The following is an 11,540-nucleotide window of genomic DNA, read 5'->3' as shown; positions in this document are numbered from 1 at the left end:
GCGGAGAGAGACGCCGTGAAGCCGCAGAAACGCCGGAACCTCGCGGCTCCTGCCTTCAAAATAAAACGCGAGTTCTGGAAACAGACGCAGCTGTCGTCTGAGCACGCGCTTAGCCGAGCCTGAACAATAACTTTAAGCTTTTTGTTTCCAGCTTTTTAATGCTTCAAGTTGTGTCGCGGAACGATTATATAACCCCTTAATTAAATAAATAAAAAATAAAGTGGATGTTTCACATTACAATATCAAACCACTGTGTATAAGATTGGGATTTTATGTGATAAATAAGTGTTATCCAAGCTGTTTGCCATATGGGCCAAAATCCTTGGAAAATACTTTTATAATAGAAAGTAAGAGAAAACCTTGTGACATTTTTTTATTATTTTATTTGCTTATTAATGACCTAATCATGCAGGATTTAACAAAATAGCAAGATTTTTTGAGGAAACAACTGTAGATCAAAAACATCAGAAGGGACAAGCACAGCTGCACTACAAGCACACGGGTTCCTATGTTATTAGGTCAATGTTCTTTATCTCTTTTTTTGTATTTTGTTTTTCAGGGGGGACTATTTTACCAAGATTTTTTTTTTTGTCAAATAAGTATAAGTGTCCATCTGCATCAACGCCTGTGCTTGAAAGCCCGATTTGCTGCACCCTACAGCCAGGGGCCACTCAAAATCCTGCTGAGGGTCGCTCTGAGCGGCACTTTGGACACTCCCGGGATAAACCAACAAGAAGCACTTGATACAGACTTTTCAGCTTTTTTTTTTCTTTTTTTTTTTTTTACAAATAAAAACCTGAAAAGCATGGTGTTTCTTTGAATTCACCCCCCCCCCCCCCCCATTTGAGTCAAAACTTTGCAGAACCACCTTATGCAGGTCTTTCTATCAATGTTTCTCTACCTGCTTTGCTGTCCCTGCTAAGGAAAAGCCATCCCACATCATGATGCTGCCAAGACCCTGTTTTATGGTGTGGATGGCATTCTTCAGGGTGATGGTTATTGTTTGCTTTCTTCCAGCATGCTGGCCAAAGTTCAGTTCTGGTCCATTCTAACCTGAGCACTGTCTTTACATGGCTTGTGGTGAGCAAACAGGACATCTTATTGGCTTTATTTCAACAATGATTTCTTTTTATGCAACCCCTCCATAAAAAAAAAAAAAAACTGATTTTTGGAGTGCACAGTCGATGAGCATTGACCAGTCTAATGTCTTCCTTAATTTGCATGATGCTGCATATATGCTGACGTTCAGTACAAATGGACTACTTATTAATTAGTTGACTTTTGTAGGAAATGTATTGTACTGGATATTATATTGGAGGTGGTAAGTAACGGAGGCACAATAGCTACAAATTCACACCGTACCTTTCAGGTTTTTAATTTGCAAAAAATGTCAAAACCTTTTCCTTTTACTTTATGAAATATATGCTACTTAGTGTTGGTTTACCACATTAAATCCCAATAAACAAAACTGAAGTTGGCGATTTTAAGACAAAATTAATGATGACAACACATTTTAAGACAAAATGTGTTTTGATTATTGTGCAATGGACTGGATATGTTATTCAAAAAAGTGAACATATTAGCTTTTGTCACAATGGACATTTAGGCTCAAACAGGTTAAGAAAAATAAAATATATCTGATTCTGATTCTGCAAACCAAACTCACCTCTGCAGATGTTGACTTTGATGTAAAAACGTAAAAATCATCAAAATGCAAAGAAGATTTGAATCAGAATTGGCTTTTCTAAGTTTGTGCACAAAATAAAGGTATGACAACATTTGAAATGTAAATATTTAAATCCACAATAAATAAATATATGTAAATATATAATAAATATATATAATTAAATGTTTTTAAAGAGGAAGATTGGCTGTTTATGGAGTAGCTAAAGGTATGTTACCCCATACAAAACTATTTGATTTTACATTTTATCAAGAACTCGTTTGCAACACTGCATTTTTGTATTTGCTCAAATACTGTAAACATTACATGCTCTGCGAAGTTTACAACATATTTGAATCTTATTTTGAAATCCCGTACAGTCATTCCCCTCCTGAATAAAGTGCTCTTGATCCTAAGGCGCTCTATGTTGCCGGTCCGTGAGTCCTCTCAGCCCTCCACCTCCCTCCTTCCCTCCCTGTCCGCTCATAAAGCCAGCCTTGTTAGTTGGCTCGCCCAAAGACACCGTTACAGCAGGAGGAAACACTGCTGCCATTCATCTCTGAACGCCAACAAGTTCATATGTGAAGTGGACATCCTAAGTTACTGAGGACATCCTGGGGGAGTGGGCTCTCAACCAGGCAGCAGACGGGAAATTGCATCTATTGCAGAATGCAGTTTGGGCCTATTGCGACTTAATATAGGTAGCTGCCTCATGCATCCACTACATCCTCATTTCTTATTTTAAACAGAATTAAATGTAAGCAAAGAACATTTCAAAGCAGCCATCTTAAAATTATTGTCAGTTTTTTAAATTATTATTTTTTTATTATTATTTCCATGAGCCCACAGTAAAACATTTTAACTGAGATGATCCCCAGGCAAAAAGTAGTTGATTCATGTTTACTACGCGTATACTTTTTTCATACTTAATATGAGGCAGTGTACTTGAAGTTTACTTCTTATAAACTATATTTAACAATAGTATGGCAAAGTATACTTGACTTAGCCTATACTGAAAAGTCTAAACATAAGTCTAAGACTGAGTACATTAATACTAAGACTTAAGCTTATAGTTATACTTAATTAGACCTTTTACCAGCCTTTTACAGCTGTTTAATTTCAAGTATACTACTCTTTGCTAAGGGACGATTGGTGTAAAACTGGCCAAATTGACCGCAGTGAGAGTTCAGATAGTGAAGCATGGAGGTAGGAGTTTCATAGTATGGAGTTTTGTGTGTGCATGGAAAAGACATTTAGTTGTCCTCTATACCTTCACTGGCGACTCACAGGAGCATCAGCAAAGGCCAAACCCTACATTTCCCTTTATTTCAAAGAGACAACATTGCATTTATGAACCAGTGTGTAAAAAAAGAATGGTTGGGTGGATGATGGATACCGATGACTGCCTCCATATTCTCAAACCATAACAACAGCTTGACGGTTGAAACATGAACGCAAATAGGCTGTCCAGTGGGATAATGAACTCAGAAACACATGAAAGCAGGTTTTGTTATACACAAAGCTAGGTAACATTAAGTTTACAGTATTTAAAGGATCTTCACCCTACTATACTGCTTAAAAGTTGGGTTTGTGCCACAAATCCAGTTTGACTGAACAATATTCAGTCAAAACTTTGACTGAGTCTTTTGCTCCTTACCAAGTGACATTTACTGCATGCATGTGGGCCTGATCGTTTCCAACCTTTGGTGAATTAGAGAAATTACACCTAAAATTGTGCACAGTGTCAACGTTCTTTGTTGCAAATTCATACCAGAGCAGTTTAAATACATCAACAAAAGCCCCCCGATTATGACAACATTCATGCCGATGATAATGTATTGAAACATCTGACCAAGACTGCATGAATATGCCCAGAATTTATCAGGGGGCATCTTGCGTACAAAGACCGTTTATGAATCTAAAATGTTGATCAAATCTCTTAATATTTTAGGTCTGGCGTTCTCGTGGCTCAAAAAGTGATCAAAGTCTTCTTCAGACGGCAGCAGCGTCTTTATAATTCTTCCAGCGCCCCTCATGATACTTCCGACTGAGAGTCAATGAATACTGAAACATTTTTCACGAGTTAAATATTTCAGCTAATGCATTTTATATAACAAGAAATGAACACATATTCTCAGACGTCTCGAATAAACTGTGATCTTTTAATGAATTCCTCTAACATTATGGGATATCTTGATGGGGGTGCAGCAGAAAGACCAAACCGATAATTTTCTCCAGCGGGTGACAGCGCCCTCTTGTGGCCGCCCGCTAAACCTCCACCAGCCCTGAAATGATGCAAATGAGACCAATACATTTCTACTGGATGCCATGACACCACCATCCACTTTGATGTGCAGCGGATGGCTGTGGCTTCGACAGCTCTCTTTCCGTCCTGCAAATTGGCATCTTGCGCTGCGATTGGCCTCGTGGAGTTGCATCATTTTAACTGATGGGATGTGAAAAAGGGCCGCCGACCCCCTCGAGATACGCACGAGTTAAAAAGCGTTGCATAAAACAAACAAAATAAAAAACCCCACCAGATCTGATTGGCACAGGGTAATTAGAAACCTCGGACACTTTGAAGGAGTTTCAAAGAAAACAGACCCGCAGGGACCAGCCTGTGCTGCGAGGATCGTGAGGTCATCACGTTGCTGGATGCGTTTGCACAAATTGATAGCTGCGGACTCAGCACGCCACGAGGAAACATGCAATTAGCTTTGGTGGTGAAGGTGTCAGCACGCTGGAAACAGACCCTCTGGGACGGCTACCATTTAATGAGGCAAAAGGGAGTCAGCTTTGTTTTTTTTTTCTTTTATGACACAAGCGGAGCGATGTATCAACTAAAACATCAGAGATCACAAGATATGTTATGCATTTTGTATTGCCACTTATAAAAACAAAAAAATGCAAAAAATACACAGGCAAGAAAAGCTCTAACCGATATTACGGTTCTGCTTGACAGGAGGACGGTGTAGCTGAAAGCTCAACTGCTGCAGAAGCGCGCTTCAGTATAACCTGAGGTCTAGGGCAGCTGTTAATCACACAAAACATGCAATTTCCCCTTTACAGCTGAGCCTGAGATGTCTCTTTAATGCATAGGAAGGTCTGCAACTAGAGCAGCATCTTAGTGTGTAACTGCATGTTTCCGAAGCTGTTATCAGAGGAGCTTGATCACAGTGTTTTAAGGCTAAAAATATCAAATCGGTAACAAGTAGAAGATCATTTTGGGTAAAGGAAATCGGGTTTTTTCCCCCCACATTTATTCTGCACAGGCTTCAGACTTAAACCGAAGCCAAGTATTTCACAAGTGACTTTGGGTTCGTGCTCCTCCTTAACCCTTGAAGTTCTGAAAGATTTCGGCAGCGTCCAGCCAGGACCTGAAGCAGGCCAGGCCTCGGTCTCGGATTTGCTTCCTCCCCTTGTCGGTGATCACGTCGCCGTTCTCCTTCACGATCACCAGTTTGGGGACGGCTGTGATGTTGTAGCGCTGCTTTAGCTCGCTAGAAGAAACAAGAAGGAAAAAAAATGGAACAGGTATAAGCCAAACAAATTTCACTCGGTTTTTGCTCTTGTTTCTACTTAGTACAACCTTGGTCACATGACCAAGGTTGGCACCTTCTGAAATAAATCCAACTCATATTTAGTAGAGACAGAGGTGAGAAAACTCGCTTAATCATAGAGATTAATTTCAATTTGCAGTTCTCGAACATTTAATTTCTGGGGGATCGGTTAATCGGATTAGGTAAAATAAAATGAGAGATTTTATTTTTAAGCCATATCGCCCAGCGCTACGTAAAAGTAAAAAAGAAATGTGCTGCAAGTTCTCTGATGGAGGTGGAAGGATTAAATTCAACTGAAAATGAAGTAATCCTAACATGATCATCCCCCATTTAGGCCTCTAAGCATATTTCCTTGTCCTTCGGCAGTTCTTTGTGACTGCGATGTGGAACACAGTAAAACTGATTAAAAGTGATTTTTCCAGTGGGTTCCAGCTGTGGCTTCCAGTATGGGTATGAAGCCCAGGGCGCCATCTATCAACCAGGTGGCACGATCACTTGAAAAAAAGAAATATATTGATGTCAGTAGCAGTTTCTTCTGTTTGGTATAATAAAGACCTGAGGGAAGATGAATGTGTTTATGTTCTCAAAAGCTAAAACTAAAACTAAAGACATGCCACATCTCTCCAGTTTGTCTTTTAATGTTAATAGCTAGGATTTGACTTTTGGTTTGGTTTTATTATTTGATTTCTGCTTCCTGAAACAATTCTACAAAATATAAGATTGTAGTCTAGTTGACGGTATTGCAGTTACCATTACTTTAGATTTTCACACATATTGCTTAATCTAAGTATTTTTTTTTCATATTTTGGCCTTTTGAATTTATGCATCTTTGTTTTTTTTTAATCTAAAACCAGCGAGCCCCCACTACATGATCAAGTTCCCCCCAGTCCCTCTCCATCTATAATAGACTTTTCCTTAATCATTTAATGCAAAAGTTGACTTAGTTGTATAATTTCCATACTGCTTTTATCTCTTAGCCTCATTAAAGACCACTGTGTTGTTACACCTGTCTGCATTAAAAGTGATCCAGAAGTACATTTAATTTCTACACCAAAGTATTTAGGGAAAATGCATGTATATGCATAAAGCCTGGTCATGCATTTCTTTCTAATAATGTGAGAGTGGCCATTTGCATCCAGTAAAAAGGTCAGGACACAATCACTCTGCGGAAACAGTCTGTCTGTTCTGCACTTAAACCTAATCCCTAACCCCATTAGTAGTTTACATAAGAGGGATCACGGTCCAAAAAGCCGCATGGGCAGCAATGTTTAACCCAATAAGCTGAAAGATGCACAGTATTATTATTAGTATTGTTATTTGCTGAGCCTTCCCCGGGTTAAAGCGGTCTGCGGCCAACAGAAACTCACTGCTTGTAATCATCGCCCCAGGGTAAAGCCAGCCAGTCTCCGTGCATGTCGTAGTAATATTCCACCATGTCGTGCGACGACTTGTCCGAGGAGATGAAGACGATCTCGAACTGAGCAGGGGGCTCGCTCTCCTCCACCAGCTCCGTGTAAAAATCACACAGGACGGGCGTGAAGTCCCGACACGGAGGGCACCATCCCGCGGAGAAGTAAAGCCCCACCACTTTGTTCCTCAGCACCTCCTCCGGCTCCAAGAACTTCCCGTCCTTATTCAGGAGGGTCCGACCGTAAAACACATCCACCATGTCTGGCAAAGCTCTCTCGGACGCCTAAGCACAAAGAGTCCGGGGTCGTTTACGGCGCAGCGTCGCTTTAGCTCATAGTTTTTAACGTTGGTTGTCCGTTTGCTGGGTTACCATAGTGTTTACCTTCCCTTTCCGGAAAAGCTCCTTACAGCCAATCCCCGTAATCACCGACGGACCAATCAGAGGACGGAGAGGGCCGTGGTGCGTTTGCGGTCATTGTCAAAGTCGGTGTCACACGTTGGTGAATCGCTGCTGCTGCTGCGATTCAAAGGCGCACGGCCTTTTACCGCTGTTTTCAGGCAGCTTGGGTGCTGCCCCACAAGCGGATCTTCACCACGTAACACTCTGAGCTTCATACTGAAGCTGAATTTTAATGTAGATTCAATTTGTATGCATACAGATGGATAAAAATCACAAAGGTAAGATGGGCAAAAATGCCCCAAAGGCCACAAAAGCAACTGTGACCAACTATAATTTAATAATCCACTTTAAATGTTAAATTTCTTGTGTCCCTAGGACGCAACAACTATTTTAAAGATTGCCATGACTTTGATGCAATCAACTCGTTTCCTTATATAGGAATTTTTTTTTGACCAATCTGTATAATATCATTGAATTTGACTTTGTAAAGTGCCTTGAGATGACATGTTTTATGAATTGGCGCTATATAAATAAAATTGAATTGAATTGAATGATTATTGTAATTAGCAACTAAGTAGACCATATATTGGTATAAAAAAGGGCAAATTGACCGAACTTTTATGGCACAGTCATACTGACTACTCAAAGCACTAGAGCTACATTCACCAAATCGCACATACCTGTACACAGGGCGGCAACATGGGGTTAACAGCCTTGCCCTAGGGCACATTGACATTTAACAGGGGGAATTTAACCCACAACCTTACAATTGCAGGACAGCTATGATCCCCCCCTCCCCCCTTTCATGCTATACGTGTAAATTTGATTTCCTTTTACTATTTTTTAAAGGGGATTAGACTGGGAGAGTAAAAATATGTAGAAATCATTTTATAATCCCCCCCCCCCCAAAAAAAATATCTTCAACCGGCAAAAAAAAAAGAAAAAAAGAAAAAAAGATTTTATTTAATTAAAAAAGGAACTAATTTGAAATGGTACTATTTTCAAAGATGGGATTTCAATTGGAGTCAATGGCACAGCAATGACAAAGGGACATATACGGAGCCGCTCTCCACAGATGTGGATTGTTCTGTTTAAAGGTCATATGAAAGACTTGAAGAAAAGAATCATGAAAAACAAGGATTTGACCCACAATACAAAGCTAAGCCAGATTTTTATGAGAAAGCAATATTTTATATTCTTCACATAGCCAAAGTGTTGCAAAAATAAAATATCAAAAATAAAAAATCCCAATGTCTGATTCCATTTTTCTGCATAACATGGCATTGCAAATTCTGTAAATAAAGGCTTAGCTCCACATCTTATATAAAACTCGAAATGTTGAATCAGTCCCACAAATTCTACATATATTATTTTCAGCATGAACATTAATTTATTGAGAGAAACCTACCCCTTTTAATTGTTTACCTTAAGGAACCTTCTTCATGTTGATGAACTGCAAATGTGGCAAAAGTCTTCTACATGTGCACCGCACCAATTTATACAACATGTCAGTTATGCGGTTCCAAAAGTGAAAGAAATGTTTGTTTTTGTTTGTGCATGCACTTACATGTCAACTGAATTGCTTTATGTCATGGTATAAAATAAAATAAAGATAAATGTGAAGATCTAAAACATAATTACATACAGGGGTATGAATCCTGGGTTATTGTCACATCTGACAAGTGTCATGGCATTAATACAGTCTGAGTTGTTCAGGTTCACCCTTAACAATTATTTAAATATAATTAATTAAGTTATAATTAGTTGTACATCCAGGCAACGTAGGTTAGAACCACCTGAACTAAATTCAGAGATAGGAACTAAAGGTCAGGTGTATCTCCATAAACTGGAATTGCATCAAAAAACTTTATTAAAGATTACTTCACTAGATCAGTTTAAATGCATTATATGTTCAGAAGTGCTTTACACACACACACACACACACACATATATATATATATATATATATATATATATATATATATATATATATATATATATATATATATATATTCCTTTTTTTAGTTTTGATGATTGTGGCTTGAAGCTAGTTTAGAACAATAAAATATAATTATTACAGAAACTTACCTCCTGAAAAGTATGTCTATGTATAGGGCAGCAAAAGGACTCAATACTCTGTGTGCGTTTTTTTTTTTTTTTTGGCTAAATTATTGCATCAGTGTTGCGTGGCACTGAGGAAATCCATAGATTCTCTGTAACGTCTAGGTTACATTGGTTTGCTGGCCAATTAAACACAGTTATACCATGGTCAGTGTTGGCAGAGGCAAAGTCTTGCTGGAGAAGGAAATTGGCATTTCTTAAATCTCCTGGTAGATGGCTGTGCTGACTTTGGACTTGTTGGAATCAAAGTGGTAAAAGTTTATTTTCTTTTGAAAAGAGGACTTGATCACTGAGCAATAGTCTAGATTTATGTTGCATCTTTATTCATTTGTTTTATGGTTGTATTGCATTTTGTTTGATACATTTTGTAATTTAGGTGTATTTCTTGGAAAGCAAATAAATAAATGTACTGTGTTGTCAAACAAAAAGTACTGTTATGTTCTTTTTGTTCAGCACTTTGGTCAGTCCCTGCTGGTTTTAAAGTGCTTTATAAATTAAGTTGGCTTGGCTTATATGTAAGGCTCCACCATAAACTATTGGACCTGAATTTCAGGTCGGGATTCAGTGTAATGTTGTCGAAATGCACATAGAGGTCAGTGTGCTTCTGTCTCTCCATGCTTCCTCAGCGGGGAGCAGAGGTCATTTGGAAAAAGAAGATGAAAAAAAAAAGAAAAACCACCCAGCCATTCTTTTCTTCCATCAGCAGAGTCAAACTGCTTGTGTCTGGAGAGCGAGGGGATATCTTTTTCTTTTGTGTTGTTTTTTTCACACCATCACTGGAAACATGACTTCAAATTCCAACTTATCCAACATGCGACGGCTGGTGGAACAACTTAAACTGGAGGCCAGCGTGGAAAGAATTAAGGTAAAAAACCAACAGGTTGCTGCTTCTGCTGTAGGCTGATGTTATTTTATACAAAGTAATTAGGCTTCTTTTAATGCTACAGCATCATCATTCTAGCAAACAGATACTAGACTGATTTAATGTCATCCAAGATATTAGGCATGTTCAATTTAAACAATTGAATATTTTAGAAGAATTGCAAATCATTAATTAATGATGGAGCCATCTGTGAAAAAGTTTGGAAAAATATTTTTGCATATAAGTAAAGAATATTTTGAGCATTTCATTTTTTTTTAGCAGAAATGTAAAAAAAAAAGTTCAAGCAATCACATTTTTGTACCCATTGAACTCTTTAATATCAGATAATCTTAATGATTCAGGACTTATTACATTAATGTAAACACAGAATAATTTAGAGTAGCTTTATTGTTTCATATTTTCTCTTAGGATATATGTACAGCAAGAAAGCTAATTGTTGTTTTTTTTTTTTTTACATTTCTATTAACTTCGCTTAGAAAAGGATCCATTAATTTGTTTCTGTTAGTTGTGAAGGCTTTTTTCCAGTAGAATCTAACAGATAAAATGTCAGTTCCTTAGAAGCAGCACTTTCGGAACAAATGATTGAAGCTATCCTACAAGACGATTTTGATGCTTTTTCCAGGTGTCCCAGGCAGCTGCAGAGCTGCAGCAGTACTGTCTGCAGAATGCCAGCAAAGATGCCCTGCTGGTCGGAGTCCCTACGGGGAGCAACCCCTTCAGAGAGCCGCGCTCCTGCGCTGTGGTCTGAAGGTCAGACTCTGCACAGTTTTCTGTTTGTAAGTGAATGTGTGTTATGTCAGCTGAGCTTCAAAAGAAGAATAAGTCGTTTTGCACCCTTTTGCAGAGTATGAAGACATGGATGGAACTGTGGAATCTCCTGCGGAGAAAAAGAGATTTGGCTTTTTATCCAGATGTGTTTTGTCTAAAATTTTTATTTTATTTTTTTAATAGACCACAATAAAATATTCCTTTGTTATATATGCATCTGTTTTCTATTTTACTTCTTTTAAGATATGTTTTTTTTTTTATATTGCATCATTTTAATTCACATTAGACTTTTTCACTTTGAGAGGGATTTCTGTGTTATACAGGGGTGGGGCGACGTCGTGCTTATCTGCAAATCGTACGAAACGGATGTTTTAGCCCGTTCACTAAATGACTCTGTGGAATCTCACAGCGCTGGAACTTCCTGATGTTCAGTCTAAGTTAGGAACACAGCCAGAGAGAGGAAACTGAGTCTTCCTGTTCCAAAATGCAAATACACATTGGAAGATAACCTGAAAGCTCTTCACTTTCTGCACTACCATGCTCAATAGAAAACCTGTTTGCATAAAGAAATAAGGTTAATATATGAAGGCTGCCTTATATACTAAGTTGTCCTTAGTCAAACAAAACCCATTACTGTATATTGTGTTTTGTATATATATATATATATAAATAATTAGCTTTTAAGGTTATTGCAAAACATGTCTCAGCACCAACAGTGTCTAGCCAGTCATGAGA

General features: G+C 38.3%; 2 protein-coding genes across 2 annotated transcripts; one reads left to right on the top strand and one right to left on the bottom strand.

The window, feature by feature from the left end:
* Positions 1–4,875: 4,875 nt before the first annotated feature.
* nxnl2 (nucleoredoxin like 2) lies at positions 4,876–7,052 on the bottom strand. Its single transcript, XM_012879796.3, has 2 exons — positions 6,591–7,052; positions 4,876–5,163 (listed from the first exon to the last, which is right to left on the bottom strand). The coding sequence occupies exons 1-2, from the start codon at positions 6,890–6,892 to the stop codon at positions 4,995–4,997; spliced, it is 471 nt and encodes a 156-aa protein (XP_012735250.2). The 5' UTR covers positions 6,893–7,052; the 3' UTR covers positions 4,876–4,994.
* Positions 7,053–9,842: 2,790 nt separating this feature from the next.
* Positions 9,843–11,017, top strand: gng10 (guanine nucleotide binding protein (G protein), gamma 10). The gene is made up of 3 exons (XM_012879752.3): positions 9,843–10,019; positions 10,660–10,787; positions 10,882–11,017. The coding sequence occupies exons 1-2, from the start codon at positions 9,939–9,941 to the stop codon at positions 10,783–10,785; spliced, it is 207 nt and encodes a 68-aa protein (XP_012735206.1). The 5' UTR covers positions 9,843–9,938; the 3' UTR covers positions 10,786–10,787; positions 10,882–11,017.
* Positions 11,018–11,540: the final 523 nt, after the last annotated feature.

The sequence above is a fragment of the Fundulus heteroclitus genome, chromosome 8, assembly GCF_011125445.2.
Source record: "Fundulus heteroclitus isolate FHET01 chromosome 8, MU-UCD_Fhet_4.1, whole genome shotgun sequence".
Classification (NCBI taxonomy): domain Eukaryota; kingdom Metazoa; phylum Chordata; class Actinopteri; order Cyprinodontiformes; family Fundulidae; genus Fundulus; species Fundulus heteroclitus.
This window is presented reverse-complemented; position numbering and strand designations above follow the sequence as displayed.

Excerpts from the sequence above, each read along its gene's own strand:
- nxnl2 (XM_012879796.3), bottom strand. The coding sequence starts at position 6,892 with ATGGTGGATGTGTTTTACGGTCGGACCCTCCTGAATAAGGACGGGAAG. Across the intron at positions 5,164-6,590 it reads TGGGGCGATGATTACAAGCA|CGAGCTAAAGCAGCGCTACA; the intron begins GTGAGTTTCTGT and ends TGTTTCTTCTAG.
- gng10 (XM_012879752.3), top strand. The coding sequence starts at position 9,939 with ATGACTTCAAATTCCAACTTATCCAACATGCGACGGCTGGTGGAACAA. Across the intron at positions 10,020-10,659 it reads CCAGCGTGGAAAGAATTAAG|GTGTCCCAGGCAGCTGCAGA; the intron begins GTAAAAAACCAA and ends TGCTTTTTCCAG.